The 16,212-nt window shown below is 48.2% G+C and overlaps 5 protein-coding genes across 5 annotated transcripts; 3 read left to right on the top strand and 2 right to left on the bottom strand.

Annotated features, from left to right (window-relative positions):
- Positions 1–97: 97 nt before the first annotated feature.
- DEU56DRAFT_873848 (uncharacterized protein) lies at positions 98–2,631 on the bottom strand (the record flags this gene model as incomplete). The annotated part of the gene is made up of 14 exons (XM_041355896.1): positions 98–166; positions 220–236; positions 292–354; positions 409–559; positions 609–1,049; positions 1,100–1,290; positions 1,343–1,445; positions 1,501–1,524; positions 1,580–1,604; positions 1,654–1,687; positions 1,744–1,809; positions 1,866–2,024; positions 2,079–2,301; positions 2,362–2,631. 14 exons carry the CDS (start codon positions 2,629–2,631, stop codon positions 98–100), a joined length of 1,836 nt encoding a protein of 611 aa, XP_041202671.1.
- A 1,722-nt stretch (positions 2,632–4,353) lies between these two features.
- DEU56DRAFT_835299 (P-loop containing nucleoside triphosphate hydrolase protein) lies at positions 4,354–6,997 on the bottom strand. Its single transcript, XM_041354749.1, has 8 exons — positions 6,744–6,997; positions 6,537–6,696; positions 5,825–6,480; positions 5,534–5,776; positions 5,165–5,482; positions 5,068–5,117; positions 4,805–5,017; positions 4,354–4,755 (listed from the first exon to the last, which is right to left on the bottom strand). The coding sequence occupies exons 1-8, from the start codon at positions 6,944–6,946 to the stop codon at positions 4,694–4,696; spliced, it is 1,905 nt and encodes a 634-aa protein (XP_041202672.1). The 5' UTR covers positions 6,947–6,997; the 3' UTR covers positions 4,354–4,693.
- Positions 6,998–8,378: 1,381 nt separating this feature from the next.
- DEU56DRAFT_113499 (glycoside hydrolase family 35 protein) lies at positions 8,379–13,256 on the top strand. The gene is made up of 22 exons (XM_041344614.1): positions 8,379–8,569; positions 8,631–9,128; positions 9,183–9,400; positions 9,450–9,626; positions 9,685–9,696; positions 9,759–9,895; positions 9,947–9,966; positions 10,024–10,109; positions 10,162–10,239; positions 10,292–10,397; positions 10,446–10,486; positions 10,535–10,775; positions 10,828–11,703; positions 11,754–11,839; positions 11,893–11,947; positions 12,002–12,104; positions 12,153–12,180; positions 12,236–12,341; positions 12,394–12,681; positions 12,732–12,785; positions 12,834–13,035; positions 13,087–13,256. Exons 2-21 carry the CDS (start codon positions 8,722–8,724, stop codon positions 12,973–12,975), a joined length of 3,261 nt encoding a protein of 1,086 aa, XP_041202673.1. The 5' UTR covers positions 8,379–8,569; positions 8,631–8,721; the 3' UTR covers positions 12,976–13,035; positions 13,087–13,256.
- A 229-nt stretch (positions 13,257–13,485) lies between these two features.
- DEU56DRAFT_918375 (nucleotide cyclase) lies at positions 13,486–14,782 on the top strand (the record flags this gene model as incomplete). Its single annotated transcript, XM_041358108.1, has 2 exons — positions 13,486–13,553; positions 13,606–14,782. 2 exons carry the CDS (start codon positions 13,486–13,488, stop codon positions 14,780–14,782), a joined length of 1,245 nt encoding a protein of 414 aa, XP_041202674.1.
- Positions 14,783–14,999: 217 nt separating this feature from the next.
- Positions 15,000–16,042, top strand: DEU56DRAFT_835319 (translation initiation factor SUI1). The gene is made up of 5 exons (XM_041354751.1): positions 15,000–15,175; positions 15,236–15,343; positions 15,396–15,517; positions 15,569–15,647; positions 15,707–16,042. The coding sequence occupies exons 1-5, from the start codon at positions 15,112–15,114 to the stop codon at positions 15,922–15,924; spliced, it is 591 nt and encodes a 196-aa protein (XP_041202675.1). The 5' UTR covers positions 15,000–15,111; the 3' UTR covers positions 15,925–16,042.
- The last annotated feature ends 170 nt before the right edge of the window (positions 16,043–16,212 follow it).

Consider the following 16,212-nt stretch of genomic DNA (forward strand, 5'->3'; position numbering starts at 1 on the left):
AGGTAATAGTTTGACTTGCAACGAGAAATGGATTCAAGTCTGTTGTGTTACTGTTGTACCGAGGCAGCTGCTTCCTCCACCTAACAATCCTTGTGACTCACGAATCGGCGGGCAAGTCTTCATCGTAACATTGATATGCCTTAAGATTGGTTACTGAGGCCACACCCTATAGCTCACTGTTTGTCACCGAGAAGAGACATTGAAAAACATGACACAGACCTTGTAAGTGGTGAAGACTAAAACGAGTCAGTTAGTGATTTATCTACATGGTCTAACAAGTAGCAGACTCACAGTTCCCAGGATCGTACTTTTGCTTTATGGAAGACAAATTTGCGTATTTGTACCCAAAGAACGCTGTACAGGCCCATTTTCAGAAGTGGCAGATAAGAGTCAACGAGAAGAACCAACCTTGCTGCCAGTTCACCTCGAAAGCGTCGCCTTCGTTCTGATAACTGCTCGTAATGCCGAGCGCAGTAAGAGGGTCAGTTGCACTATGGACTGCTTCCGCGATCGCATTGCTAGTCGTCTCATTGGCATCGCTTGTCGATGCTCTGTAGGACTAATCAATCAACCCGGTCTTGTCTACGTAGCAAGTACACAACGCACACCGCAAAGACCACATGCCACGCGGCTTCATACAACCCAGGGTTCGCACCTGTCTCGTTCGCCTTCTGGCGTGTGGCAGCTGGCATATTCCCTAATAAAAACGGCGGGACCGCACCGAAGGTACCCGCCGGACCGGACAGGAGAGGTTCACTAAGAATTTGGCTTCCTGCCCAGATCGCTTCTGCTACGTCTTGAATTGACGTTGAGGTTGACAGGCGCGACTGTGGGATGAGACGGGAGGACAGCTGGTTCGATGCACCATAGAGGTTAACGCTATCGAAGAAAGGCCCGATGTTCTCCGTTTCGGCGGCTGTGACGGACGCAAACATCGTTGCTGAGGTTGTGTTTGATGCTATGCTGTAATTGGACGAAAGTGTGAGAAGTTCGGAGAAAAGTGGGTAGAGTGTCGAGATGTGTGATGTCGTGGTAGGGAAGTAAAAGTTCTGCGAAAGATATGAAGACACGATATGATGAATTGGATTCCCTGGCTTACAAGGATGTACTGTGCCTTAAACGGAATCAGAACCGATACGATACCAGAGTTGACGAAGTCGTTTTGGTACTTGCCAACGAGCGCAATAAAATCAATAGCAAGTGTAGTCAAGTTTTGGGAGGAATTTGGCTCAATAACAAGAAGAGACGCCCCAATGCCGATGACAGGGTATGTTTGGATTGTCATGGACGCTGCACAAAACATGTCAATTTGTGTCTATGGTCAGCATTACAAGCCACCCACTGATGATTCCCCAGCTTCCAGCGCCTCCGCCTCTTACAGCCCAGAAGAGCTCAGGGTCCTGGAAAGCATTGATGGTTCTTATAAGTCCATCAGCAGTCACGATCTATCAAGGTCATTATGAGATTGAGGACCGAAAGATCAGAAACCGTATCCGTCACCTCAACTTCAAGCACGTGATCAGCCTGTGCCAAGGTCATTTGAGTTATTCGGGTTCTTATATTAAGACAAATGACATACTCCGAGCCCATATGCAGGTGTCAACCTTGGGATAATGTTATCACGTGAACCGAGATCAAAGCCGCGCCACTCACACTCCATGTCCACCGCCCTGTAAATACCCGCCAGCTGGTAAACGACTGTTAGATTAAACAGTTCACCAAAAACAGGGAGGACCATTTTACCAGCTCCGACAGTAGTGCATGCTCCTAATACAGCAGAGAAATTCATCTTCCCTGCATAATCATATACTGATAAAACGCGTTAACTCCTGGACGATGTTACCTGCGAGCGGATAGATGCATACTATTGTAAAGCTGTGCGCCCGCACCAATAGTCAACGCCGACACGGGCGCTGCAGTGGATCCTTGTGGCACAAACTCGGGGACGTATGACATATCGCTCATACTGTGTGTATTTACCTGGAGTGTTGATGGAGCTGCCGATCTCCCAAGGTAGTCGTGTCCTATCAAGTAGTCAACCAACATTGCCCTCTAAACAGACAGCGAGAATGCCTCACCCGTGTTCTTGACCGTCAATTTTACTTTGTTCTTCACGGCCCATTTCATGACAATACTCGCGTCGCTTGCATTCCTGATTGCGATGCTATACGGAGGCGTAGTGCCCTGGTGACACACCTGATCGTGAATGATCTGGGGGTTGCTATAATTCAGGGGACACCCATTCCCGTAGCCGCACGCCTCCCAGTTTGCCCACAGCAGAGCTGCTGAGGCACTTTCCCGCTAGTTTTGGGAAGGAGGGATCGACAAGATTCTGGTGTTTAGGAAGAAAGGTCGACTTGCCATTGTGTCGTTGTCGTACCCCTTAAGCACTGTCTGGCACTCCTCGTAGTTGAACAGGGTATCGGAGGAATAACATACAGCAGCCCAAGGTCGCAGAATGTCGAGTCGTCCTCCCAGGGATGCGTTCAACGAAGCCCATTTCGAAGCAGAGGGCCACTGTTTACTTGACAACGAAACAAATTCTGGGGTACCGTACGGGGCTTGCAGAGCGGTTGTTCCACTTGTGGAGAACAACAACAGCAACCAGAGCAGACAGACTGCTTGCTTCATAGCGTGGAGGATGCAGGTTGTTTAGCAGGTTTTGCGTAGCAGGGTGGCGGATCCTAGCTTGCGTAGCGCATATTTAAATCAAACGATGCAGGGCTGATTGACGGCATCATCAACAGGGGACAGCTTGATGAGCAGTGACGTGATGTGCCCAAAACGTTGGACAATTTCGGGGAATGAGATGCCAAGTTGAGGATGCATGAAATAAATTCCACGAACTGATAGAAACGAGGGGAATACATTCAGGTCCAGATACGAAACAAGCACGAAAAATGTTGGGTTTATTGACAATTGTGGGAGTAAGAGTGAGCGTATGTAACGGAAATGATTGTGAGGCAGTGTTTGCTTAGTGCTGGCTTGTAGGGCTGGGCATTATTATTAGACATAGTCGCATCTTAAAAATCGCCGAAGTTGCGCACCCGATAATTGTTAAATTGATGATTGACCCGGGACTATAATTCCCATCCCACTGCTGTTGACATAAGGCGTTTTTCACGATTGAAAGAGCAGGGATATTTATTAGCCATGGGGGATCCAAGCGAATTTAGGACCTATTCAATCGGAAATAGAAGAAACTCGCTCTTCCCGCAGCGCACCAGTGCTGAAATTACATCCATTCTACCAGAAGCTCAGTAAATAATGAGATTGTGTGAACCAGCAACATACGCTTCCCTATCTCTGATACTGCAGCCAAAGCCGACTGGACTAGAGGTTCCAATACTAGACATGGTCAAAATGTCAGATTGCAAGTTGTCAACGTGCATTGGAGTAACAATGTCACAATGAAGACTTAGAGAAAAGACATACCGCTATAAATGCCAATTGCAGCACGGACCCACAGACCCTGCCGCTCTTACACCCACGAACGACGAAGAAACATATTTCTCGCAGTACGATCAATGATGGTCATGAGCTTGATTCATTCCTTGGCGTCGACAGCAAACGCTAGTATGTACTGCTAATTTTCGAACTCCGATTTAGACGGTGTCGACACTATCGGACAGCGGTATCGACAAACTATATATCTGTACACTGCGGCTAAGCTCTAAGCGCCTCTCTCGTCCATGCACAGTCAACAGATTTCAAGGCTAATGACAAACATTTTGAATTACGGTCCGATCTCTCCTTGTTCAAGTTAACGTTATCTTTGTCCGAGTCCTTCCTGTCGGTTTCCCTCGTCTCTTTGGTACCATCATCATCGCTATTTCCTCCCATAGTCTCTAATGACCGTAAATGACACTCGCTGCGTATAATATGGGGGCTCCGAAAGTGTCCAGAGAATCTCATCCGAGCTCGCATTATTGAAGATCCGTTCAGCACGGCCGCGTCATACTATGGGCGTCTTTGGAGTGGAATCAGAATGATTTCTGATGTCGGACGGCTAATGCATCATGCATCACGTTGAATGCGGTTCTCTGTTGTGTGATTTAGTACGTTAGCCGTTTAATCCTACAGTCCATCCTAACCAACCATGGTTATATATATTGCACATCGAAGTGTATCAGTCTGGAATGGCCCAGGCGCTAGGCTACATTCAGCTCGCGGTGGCTGTCTGTGTGGAGGCCTTTGCAGTGCTAGGGCCAGAACCCATATCATACTTATCGGTACGGTCTCACAGCGAGGAAACTAACATCTTACCTTTGGAATTACATTCGAAAGGTAATCTAGAGTACTGTGGAACGCTCTACTAGCCTAGGCTATTCTGGGATGCTCTAGCCAGGTCTAGAGAAATCTTGCAAGAGGTAAAATATTGGTCTCCACATGATTCAACTACAGATACCAAACAATATCTTTTCTAAACACCGACTACATTAAACGTGAGCTTCGTTAGCCCCAAGGACCCGACCTCAGTAAGTAGGGACGATCGTCAATAAAACATCTAAAAGCGAAAACGTGGCCTTGGACGTGACAAACATACAGATGCAAGATCCAGCTAGTTGTGCAACAATCGAATGAAAAAAAAGGTGGGGCTACAGTGGCAAAACATGTGTGTGGCCCATGTAAGGGGCGCGGTGTACGGTATGTACATGTATGTGTACACATGAAACAGGACCGAGGCGCTCGCTTAGGTCTTGCCTTTGGTGGCTGTCTTGCTGATGAGCTTGGCCTTTTCCAATTGGGCCTCACCTGCATGACGATCAGCACACGATCAGACGAAAAGGGAGTAAAATCGTACTGTGCTTCACAAGGTTCCTCTTGTAGTCAACAATGCTGATATCCTCCTTCGTTAGATTCCGGATTGTCTTATCAGCGACTTCCCAAAGCTCCTCAGCAACTTGACTGATCAAACGGAAGTCGTGTGACACGATCACCACGCCACCCTCAAAGTCCTTGATTGCAAGCGCGAGTGCGTCGATGGAAGCCATATCCAAATGGTTCGTTGGCTCATCTGTCTCGTTGCTGATCAGTGGATTGCCAAACGAGAAAAAAAGCACAAACCAAGTAGTAAGATGTGAGGATGCTCCATCGCGAGCTGCGCGAACACCACCCTGAACGACTGTCAGTCTGACGTCACCAGTCATGTTGGACCACTTACCGGTTTCTCAACCCGTCTGACAAATTTTTTATGGGGCTCGTTTGATGCGCACCGCTCAAGCCAAAACGGCCGAGCTGCTGCCTCCACGCCATGGCGTCCTTCTCGGGGTACTTCTCGAAGAAGAGCGATTGGAAGTACTCGATTGGACTTTTGTCGTACGGTAGTTGGTCCGCACTGTGTTGGCTGTACTTGGCGAGTTTGAGCGCAGCATGCTTGGAAACAGTGCCTTGAGAGGGTTGTAGAACGCCGGTGACGAGGTTGAGGAGTGTCGACTTTCCGGCACCATTTGCACCGAGGATAGCTACACGAGAGTCCATACTACATACGAGTGAGCTCAACAAGACTTTTAAACAGGAAGAAAAGACACACTCTATACCGAATGACAATTTTTTGTACAAGTAATCTTCAGACTTGCCCGAGTATGAGAAGGCGACTTCGTCGAATGCAATGATGGGAGGAGGGAGTTTGCGGATATCCTCGAAGTGGAAACGCAGCGGCCGAGGAGTCTCGACTTTCTCGACGAGTCCCGCCGCCTCCATCTTGTCGATGATTTTTTGTTTCGACTTGGCCTGCTTGACGAGGTTGGCATATGTACCAGCGGAAGCGATGAATCTGGCACCGTTCAGTCAACGGTGAATTACAAGGAAGAGAAAGACATACTTCTTAATGTGGGCGATTTCTTCTTGCTGTTTGTGGTATGCCTTCATCTGATTCACCTCGTTCTCCTGCTTAGTGCGTACGTAAGTGGTGTAGTTACCAGTGTAGTAGACTAGCTTCTTCGTCATCGTCAAATCCATGACATTAGTACAGACTGAGTCCATGAAATCTTGCGAATGCGAGGTGATGACGAGAATGTGGTTGTATGTTGATAAATATGCTTCAAGCCAAACGACGGCGCCGAGATCCAAATGATTCGTCGGCTCATCAAGAAGGAGTAGATGTGGCTTAACGAAGAGTGCACGCGCAAGGGCAACGCGCATACGCCAACCACCACTCATGTCTTTTGTAGGACGGGCCATCATAGCCTGGCTGAAGCCAAGACCATGGAGGATACTGCCAGCCTTGGTCTCAAATGTGTTTGGATCCATCTCCTCGAGTTCCTCGTACGCGGCCTCCAGGGCGGCGTCGTCGACATCGTCTGCGATGCTGAGATCTTCGATGCGCTTTTCGAGTTTAGCGACCTTTTCCCGAGCGGAGGCCACGATGAAGTCAACAGCGTTGACATCTGAGGGTTCGGCCTCACCACTGACGAGGTAAATGTCAATGTGTGGTGGAATTTCAATGTCGCGCTCTGCGATGGATTGGAGGAAGGTAGACTGGGACGAAATGTGTAAGATGGTAGGATGCAGAGGGGATAGATATGAAACTATACCTTTCCTGACCCATTCTCACCCAATAGACCATAGCGCTGTCCGTAGTTGAGGGAAATCTCTGCGCCCTCGATGAGCAGACGACCATGGAATGATAACGTATAGGAATCGATTTTAATATCTCTGCCTTTCGCGTCTGACACTAGTACTCCTGCTGCACTCCTACAGCCGGATCAGTACCCTCCATCAGAATAAGACATGAAACACACCTATCGGTGGCGATCTGGAGCTTAGCCATGGATGTCAGGTCATCCGTGCTAGTTGCGGCAGAAATGCTGGTGAGTGGAGTATGGGATGTGCTTGGTGGTGCAGAATCGTTAGGTGTGGAAGTTGAAGTTGTGCCATTGTTCCTTGCGGATTGCTTTGCGGCCTTTTCTGCGAGCCTTTTCTGTTTTGACGCTGAGGGAGGCATCGTGAATGATGTGCACGATGCAAAATCGATTTCTCGCAAAGATTATGTTCGGAGTTCAAAGATTTATGATCTACTAATTGATTTGATTTGATTTGATCAGGATTAATTACATAATAAAACGCGAAGCGCGGATCAGCTTAGACCCACAACCACAACCTAATAGTCTCCCGGAGTCAAACCCGGGCCATTAGAAGGAAGTTATCCAACCTAAACCTAACCTATTTCCTGGATGAGAAATGTGGAGTTTATCATGGACCTACGACGCCGGTTCTCGAAAAACAGACAACCTGCAAGATGTTGCGAAGGGCCAACTGTGGGTCTTACTATAAGCTTGGGTAATACTACGACTTGCGCCGAGCCTTCGACAACTCAGTGTACCCTGAGTGCATTCGATTACGCGCCCATTCCAAGCCCAACATGGCAAGCCAACCGTATTAATTGCTACGCTTAAATATTTGGCAATCATGTCGACAAGAAATATATCGCTAAAGCGTCATTCTTTTGCGTCCAGGTGCACCGTTTATCCTGCCCGGTCCCTTTTGGTCGAAGATTACCCCCTGGTGAGTTGCCTTCTCGCATATCGTCGCCTCCCCTTGACGCACATATAGGGTCTTCATTGCCATCACGCCTTATCTCCATGGTCAGATCCAATGCCCAAGGGCAGGTGTGTGTGCTACTGGTTGCAGTTACACAGTGGCATCGTGAGCTCACCTTCAAGATTGGAGACGCAAGGACTAGTGTGCAGGTAAACGTGCCGTTCAAGCGCGTGCAGTCAACTGGGTAATTGACTTCCAAAAGTCCTGGGACTCAAGCATACCTTCTGTCGGAGTTGTGGCCGTCAGTGGATCCACGCTGGACATCTATGCTGCCTATCGACACGGATGTCACGCAATCTACGTTTCCAAAGCGCACGGTCCATTATTCGCAGTCCTGTGAAGCGACGCAGAATACATCAGCGGCTACTGTCATCGAAGAAACGGAGAACTACGGGGTTTGCAGAGTTGATTCTCGAGGTGTCGACGGTGGGAGGTGCTCATTCCATGCAGGTTGAGTACTGAGTCTTGACATACTTCGAGACATATATGATTTATTATTCATTGTACGTATTGCGCATTTTTCACCTACACGACCTGAACTAGGCGTACAAAACGAAGCTGACGAGTCCTCCATCTTACCTTGCATATTTTCGATCTCTAGCAGATTTTATCCTGAGAACTTCTGCTCCAACATCTCGATATTTGATCATTTGACTGGGCAATCAACTGAATATGATCAGTGTCACAATCAGCAAAAAATAACCTATATAGACTTTTACCAGAAATAACACCCTAGTGGATCATATCAGCGTTCGATATGCCATGCATAAGGGAGAATTGAGGCAGTCCAACTCTTTCGAGAAGTGACCTGTTATGTACTGTTTTTCGCCGATATATGTACGGTGAGACCTCAAAGTCTCATTGACATGTCTATGGTGAGAACGACCATGTGGAAATTGGACTCATGTGCCAGTGACGTACACCGCGTCTTCGCCTCACCGTGGGACACAAGGACGACGGTCGTTCTACCTCGTCGTCATCTGATTCACCGCTGGGTTTTGGCTCATTGGTGCTGCTGTCACTTGAGGTACGCATAGCTCGAGTGTATATCATATGAACTGACAAACTCCCCGCGTCTCGGAATTCAGTTCATCCAGGCTGTAACATTTTCCCGTAACACGTAGCACAGCGGACCGCGACATTATATCATAACAGCTTCGCGTGTGATAGGTTGCAGTCATGCGACTCAAGAGAGCCGGGGATGCTAGCAACACGATCCTACTTCAAGATTCGGAGCGCGGTATAAATGCATTTGGGAGCGCTGAGAAGGAGAAAGTAACATTTGAGGCAGTGGATTCCAGGTTGCTGCAGTCAGACATGCCACTACCCCTCGGTGGTCCTTCGTCGTCTAGTCCGAAACGTCGTGGACTGACATGGGTCCTTTTCGTAATTCTTTCGGTTCTGTGCGTCCTGGTGTCACCAGTCAGGCGCTCGAACATCTTTTCCCCAGCTTCTCATAATGATTTCTCGAGGGAAGAACCGGTGGATATGCTAGCTGGCACGGGCTTCACTGGGAACGGACGTACGACTGATGTCTTGTGGGATAAGTATAGTCTAATTATCAAAGGGCAGCGCGTTTTCATTCAGTGAGTACTCGATGAACACTCATCACATTTGACACATTTACGTTGTGCATTCAGTTCAGGAGAGTTTCACACATTTCGACTGCCTGTGCCTGGACTATGGCTTGACATCCTGCAGAAAGTGAAGGCTGCTGGATTTAACGCAATCAGTGTTTATACCCACATGGCTCTGGTTAATCCCTCTCCTGGCGTTATCGACTTGAACGGTTACCGCGCTTTGGAGCCCCTTTACGAGGCTGCGAAACAGACTGGCATATGGATCGTTCTCCGTCCGGGTATGATGTTTCTTTGGGATTTGGAGGAGTTCATGCTAATGAGGATCAGGGCCTTATATCAATGCGGAGACGACTGCAGGAGGCATTGCACACTGGATTACATCAGAAGTCGCAGGCGAACTGCGGACAAACGCAACGGACTGGAAAGCAGCTTGGCAGGACTACGTGCAAAGTATTATCACCGAAACTGTTCCTTACCAAGTGACCCGAGGCGGACCGGTAATAGGCAAGTCGGCCTTGGTAGTGTTTTACATCAACGTATCTCATGGTCACTTCTTTCTTAGCAATCCAAATTGGTCAGTGGCCCTTACATTTGGTATACCCATAGCATCGAATTGAGCTTGATTGCGACGTAAAGACAACGAATACTCACAGGCACCAGCCACGCATGCAGAATACTTTGCCGAGCTGGAAACTGTCTATTTGAACTCCCCTATTGTTGTCCCGTTGACCGCTAACGACCCAGGAGAAGAACGGGCCTGGATTAATGGAACGGTAAGCTGAAATAATTTCCGGATGTCCGTTATAATTGAGCCCTACGTGTAGGGTGCTGTGGATATCTATGGGCAAGTTCATCCCCGGATGATACTCGGGTTCGTGTTGACATGATTATTATCCTCAAGTATGGACTCCTACCCACAACGGTTTGACTGTTCCCACCCAGACGTTTGGTATCCGGTCGTCACGAGCTATCATAGCTACCATGAATGTATGTGCTTTATTTTGGTACCACTTAGTTCTGATACTAACTCAACATTCAGCTGTTGACCCTGGCCAACCTTGGTATTTCCCAGAGTTCCAGGGTGGTTCTTTCGATGCTTGGGGTCCAACGGCACCAGGTAAAACAATAGTATACGCCCTCGTTACACTTTCACATGACCATCCCGCCAGGTTATGATCAATGCCGCGTACTCACGGGAGCCAATTTCGAGAATGTCTTCAACCTTCATCTTTGGGCGTCTAATGCAAAACTAATCAACTACTACATGCTATATGGGCAAGCCCTTTTTTCTCATACTTGGTACGAAGCTTAACATGCTCACAGAGGAACTTCCTGGGGTGCACTTCCTTTCCCCGGTGTTTACAGTGAGATTCTTCCTATAACAGTACAATTGCTGGCTTATTGGTTCACAGCTTCGTATGATTACGGGAGTGCCATTGCAGAGAACAGAGAGCTGACTGTCAAGTATCCGGAGCTTAAGCGTCAGGGTCTCTTTCTGCGAAGCTCCCCAGATTTCTACAAGACGGACTGGGTTGGAGACAGTACTAGCAGAATTGTTTCCGTCTCCAATCCGGCCGCCTTTGTGACTCTATTGAGGAATCCCGACTCGGCGGCGTCGTTCTACATTGCAAGACAAGAGAACTCCACGACAACGTGAGCTCATAGTATGCCGTCACGTTGACCTGTGTGTTTACAATTTCGTTAGGGATGTAACGACTTTCAAGCTGAATGTCACTACTTCTGCTGGTAACTTTGAGGTCCCCCGTGTTACATCCAGTATCACGCTCGCGGGCAGGCAATCAAAAATTATCGTCACCGATTACTCATTTGGCTCGTCATCGAAGATTCTATATTCTACAGCGCAGGTTCTGTATGCAGGCCGGATTGGTGGGAGAGATGTACTGTACCTCTACGGTGACTCTACATCTGAGTCAGAGGCTGCTCTGACATTGCGTGGTACACCTCGTATACAAGGGGCGGGAGTCTCCTCGGTACCCCCTAATGGCGTCACTACCGTCACTTTCCTTTCGGGCATACAGGGACTCATTACGATTTGGGATTCCAGCGAGCAGCTTGTCCTCTATAGTGATCCCGACACCGCTGGCACCTTTTGGTCGCCCGAAATCCCTGCACAGGATTCCGTCGAATTTGCCAACTATTGGCAGTTTGGCACGAATTCGTCCATCCTGGTTGGAGGTCCTTATTTAGTTCGCAACGCTACAATCACTGGATCGACGCTCGCCCTTCGTGGTGACTTGAATGACAGTGTCCAACTTACAGTCATTGCGCCGGATGATGTGAAGACGGTTACATGGAATGGAATTCCTATCTCAGCCGATGTTGCTGCTGCCTCGGATTTGACCTACCAAGGAGGCTTTGTTGCCCAACTACAGCCCTCATCTACGGTGCTTGGCTTTACTCCACCCGCGCTTACCGGCTGGAGATATGCAGATAGTTTGCCAGAAATCCGCAGTGAATTCTCTGATGCCAACTGGACTCTTGCTGACCATACCACCACGAACATACCCTTCAAGCCTTACTACGGCGACGGGAGGGTTCTCTATGGCTGTGACTATGAATAGTCAGTCATCGGTTGATCTGCGACCTTCATTATAGCTCATTTACCAATAGCTGTGAGAACATCGTACTTTGGCGTGGGCACTTCACTGCCATGGAAGACACACAATCTGTCAACCTCTCCATCAATGGCGGCGAAGGTGGGTCCAAAGAAGTACTTGAAAGATGTCTGAATGCTGATTACGTCCATTAGCGTTCGCTGCGACTGTCTGGTTGAACGACGTGTTCCTGGGGACGTCCTACGGAAAGTAAATCGTCATCACGGATACGATTTAAGGGTATTACTGACGCTAGCTACGTAGCTCCACAAACAACCTCAATATTCTGGAAGAAACGGATGATAACTTCGTCTTCCCTCCATCAGCCTTGCTTTTCGATCAAGAGAATGTCATCACTATCCTTCAGGTGGGTTCTCATGTTCTAGGCCATGATTACCACCGATGACAGATCTAGGATAATATGGGCCTCAACGAGTCAGGCTGTAAGCCACATGTTGAACTTGGACCAAAGCGATTCTGATATTGATGACACTTTAGCTGTTATCGACGAAGAAAAATCCCCTCGTGGTGTCCGTGGCTTCATGCTCGATAGTGGAGACTTCGGTGAATGGAAGGTTCAGGGTAAAGTTGGTGGATACACCAAGTGCGTTTTAATTTTTCTGACATCACCACCTCGTCGACTCACGATGACACAGATATCTCGACAAAGTGCGCGGGGTGCTGAATGAAGGAGGTCTCTACGGTGAACGCATGGGCTGGCACTTACCTGGATTTGATACCTCTTCTTGGGCGGAGAGAAACCTCTCTGAGGGTCTGCCCGACGCTGCTGCTGGTGTTGGGTTCTTCGTGACGACGTTCGACCTAAACATTCCAGAGGGATATGATATTCCAATGTCCTTCGTGTTTGATGACACCTCCCAACCGTACCGAGCTCAGTTATACGTCAACGGATGGATGATGGGTAAGAGGGTGTCCAACCTCGGGTACGCCTGGTTCGATTTGTCATATGAAACTGGCTAATAGCGAGGTACAGGCCCCAGTATCAGTTCCCTGTCCAGCAAGGTATTCTGGACTACAGTGGCACAAAGTACGACCCTTGTTATGACCGTAATATAATTACTGACTTGCCGTATAGTACTGTTGCTGTTGCACTGTGGGCTATGGAACCGATTGTTGTCACTCCAACTTTGCAGCTTACCTTCGGGGGCGTTTACGAAGGTGGTGTCGGCAGTATTGAGACTAACAACCCTCTTTGGTCGTCTGAAGGACGGTCATAGGTCTGGAACACTCGGAAAATTTATACGTCACATTGTCATATTTACGATGTGTCTTTGTAAGTAAGCATCACAAGTTACAAAAATAGACAGCCTCCCACTAAATTATCCAAGAACTCGAAAATACAATGAAGTCCCTTCATAGTATGTTATGGAGATGGCCGGGTGTTTGGCCCTGCATTTTCTTTATAGGTCAACTCGGGTTGGACACCGGTTGTGTGCCAGGATTCGATGGCCGTCAGAAATAGCGCAATGATCCCAATTTTAACATGATGTCTAAGTGGACCAGTTGAACAATGAAGGAATGATTGAGCCCAGTGCGTGCATGCACGGGCTTAGTCAGCAGCTTCAAAATTCAATAGGGGTAAATAACCCCTGTACAACATTCTGAAACTTCCGTTATCCGCATCATCCGAGAGTGCCGCTACTCTATACAATGGCGAGCTCCTTCGCTTCCTTCGCTCAAACATTCTTGATACAACCATTCAAACTATCCAAACTATCCAAACTACCATGTACTCCACTGCAAATTTCTGCGCGTCAAGGTACGGCAACCGCTGGGGATTCAGTGGTTTGAATCGGTATGTTTAACAATTAGAACATGCACGGATGATTTTCTGATGGCGCTCGCAGCAATTTCTCGTGTAAATCGAAGTACTTCGACCTCTTGGAAAACCAAAAATATGTCAACCGTGTACAACGCAAAGGGAACGAAGACGGCGGGGTGCTTTCCAGCCTTTCCCAGCTGTCTCATCTTCCTGGTTTCGGGTCGAAAGATCTCCCTTCTACCCACCATGTTCCTGAAAAGTCTGGGAAACATCATGTTCATACCCATCGGAAAGACGAGAATGGAATGTCCCGCGGCATCGTCGACACCATTGGGAAACATGAACACCTGGGGGAGCTCATGCCCGATTACAGAGCTCGCCAAAAGGACAAGGTACCATCTGCAGTACCTGAGCACGCGAAAGAGTCTCTGGCGCATACGATCGCTCGCTTGGAAAGAGAGGTGCCAGCGCCCACCGGCCATGTCTGCCTGGTTTTCACCGATATCCGAAACTCCACACAACTATGGGACAAAAACTCTGCCATGTCCACCGCCATCCATCTTCACAACGATCTACTCCTCCTCCATCTTCTCTTTTGCGGCGGTTACATTGTCAAGACGGAAGGCGACGCATTCATGTGCTCATTTCCAAATACCATGGCCGCGGTCTGGTGGTGCGTCACCGCACAGCTTCAGCTTCTTCACGCGCCCTGGCCTGAAGAAATCCTGAATTCCGAGGAAGGCAAAGAGGTTTATGATGAACACGGAACCCTTCTTTCTCGTGGCCTCTCTGTCCGCATGGGCATCCACTGCGGAGCTCCAGCATGCGAAGAGGACGCTATCACTCATCGCATGGACTATTTCGGGTCCATGGTCAATCGAAGCGCTCGTATCTGTGCGAGTGCGCTGGGCGGACAAATCATGTGCAGCGCCGATGTTGTTCGCGAGATTGATGCGGGCCTGATCGAGAGTGGTGCTCAACCGAGGCATTACCCCGCTGAGGCTATCGATGCTGTCCGGAAGACGGTCGTTGTTCCCGTTGGTGAAGTTAAGTTGAAGGGATTGGAGACTCCGGAGATCGCTTCCCTCCTTTACCCTTCGGCTCTTCTGGGACGCCAAGATTTGGATGCGTCTGGCTTGCATCTGAGCGCGGTTCCATCGCCATCCACATCCACCCCGGGTACACCAGCAGCTTGTGATGAGTCAATGCCACCGTCGCACAAGTTACCTGTGACCACGCTTCTTCCCATGATGTTTGTCTGAAGAGATGAGTTTGCGTTTACATACCTACTAGATCTAGACCTATTTATTCTATAGCGCTTTGGTAATCATGATTATATTGTTTATTATCAAGCGTCGTATCATTCACTATGAGCTCTCAGCGGAAAAAATCTTGAGGAAGCCACGTATTCCCTTTTTTTTTTGAAGGTTAGAAAATCTAGCTATGTCAAAACTCATATAGCGCAGCTGATCAAAATAGTGTATGTTGAAGGAATGATTGTTCATTCGATGTCTAGCGATGGTCTATCTACATAGGGGGAGGACTAGATCAAAATCGCGATGGGCCTATAAGTCACGTGTCTACTGATACCATGTCTTCCTCAGACCAGCAAGAGCCCCAGGCTATTCGTCCGCTACAGGTCCTATACTGCCAGAGTAAACACGATTTTATTTATTTATTTGATTCATATTGCTGATGTACGTCGATTTCTCTAGTCTGCACGTTTCCTCCCGAATACTGTGAATTTGGCTCCAGCTTGACGAGATGCAAGGAATGGCTACAGGGTGCACACTCTCAGCTTTTTGACAAGTACTACTCAGATGGTAAGCACTGCATTTCAGTACTAGTGTTTTGCTAATCGCGATTGTCTTCAAGAGGCTCTCCAGTCAAAGATTGGCACCCTCAGCTTGGAGGCGCAGGCAAAGCTCGAGAAGGACACTGCAAAAAAGGAGGCAAAGGCTGAGGCAAAGGCGGATGCTGCGCTTAAGAAAAAGATGGTGCGTTCTTGAGCTACCTAGATCGCACATTCATCGCTCACATCCATGTAGGCGTCGCAAGTGTCAATTAAACGCATTGAGCGTAACAAGCGGAAACACGTCACAGCTATCCATGGCCTTGAGGCGTTTGGTATGTTTGCTGCTTTTTTGTCGGTGACGGATTAAATGATATATGCTGATTGCGTGTAGACATTGATTTGAAGAAAGCTGCTAAATTCCTAGCTCAGAAGTTCGCTACTGGGGCGTCTGTCACCAAGAATGCCCAGGGACAGGATGAGATCGTGGTTCAGGGAGATGTATCAGACGACGTTTTGGAACTTCTTGAAGGCGGAGCTGGCCCATTGAAGGGTGTGCCTGCGGACAATGTTGTGATCATCGAAGAGAAGAAGAAGAAAGCTGGAGAATGATTGTACTGGTTGAAATCTATGTTGTTGTACGACTTGAATTTTCGTAGATTGACGCGGACGCATCTCCTCTATAGATTGTATAACTCGCATTGTTATCAAACGAAAGTTTCGATAGTTACTGTGATCTTATCGAGGGTGTAAGTATCATAGTAACTAACTATTGTGGGAATTCACAGAAGCAACACGATCGAGTCACAGAAGGTCTTTCAATGGGTCAACATGATCGAGGGAATTCACAGAAGGGTCTTTCAGGTCAACCCGACTGTCTTCCGACACGCTCGGCTGTCT

The sequence above is a fragment of the Suillus clintonianus genome (assembly GCF_016758775.1).
Source record: "Suillus clintonianus strain FC179 chromosome Unknown DEU56scaffold_131, whole genome shotgun sequence".
Taxonomy (NCBI): Eukaryota; Fungi; Basidiomycota; class Agaricomycetes; order Boletales; family Suillaceae; genus Suillus; species Suillus clintonianus.

Bases quoted from the DNA above. Each gene is read 5' to 3' on its own strand.
- DEU56DRAFT_835299 (XM_041354749.1), bottom strand. From the start codon at position 6,946: ATGCCTCCCTCAGCGTCAAAACAGAAAAGGCTCGCAGAAAAGGCCGCA. The intron at 6,697-6,743 runs GTGTGTTTCATG...ATCCGGCTGTAG, and splicing joins CTCCAGATCGCCACCGATAG to GAGTGCAGCAGGAGTACTAG. The intron at 5,483-5,533 runs GTGTGTCTTTTC...ACTCGTATGTAG, and splicing joins AAATTGTCATTCGGTATAGA to TATGGACTCTCGTGTAGCTA.
- DEU56DRAFT_113499 (XM_041344614.1), top strand. From the start codon at position 8,722: ATGCGACTCAAGAGAGCCGGGGATGCTAGCAACACGATCCTACTTCAA. The intron at 9,896-9,946 runs GTAAGCTGAAAT...CCCTACGTGTAG, and splicing joins GGGCCTGGATTAATGGAACG to GGTGCTGTGGATATCTATGG. The intron at 11,948-12,001 runs GTAAATCGTCAT...CTAGCTACGTAG, and splicing joins CTGGGGACGTCCTACGGAAA to CTCCACAAACAACCTCAATA.
- DEU56DRAFT_835319 (XM_041354751.1), top strand. From the start codon at position 15,112: ATGTCTTCCTCAGACCAGCAAGAGCCCCAGGCTATTCGTCCGCTACAG. The intron at 15,176-15,235 runs GTAAACACGATT...CGATTTCTCTAG, and splicing joins ACAGGTCCTATACTGCCAGA to TCTGCACGTTTCCTCCCGAA. The intron at 15,344-15,395 runs GTAAGCACTGCA...ATTGTCTTCAAG, and splicing joins TGACAAGTACTACTCAGATG to AGGCTCTCCAGTCAAAGATT.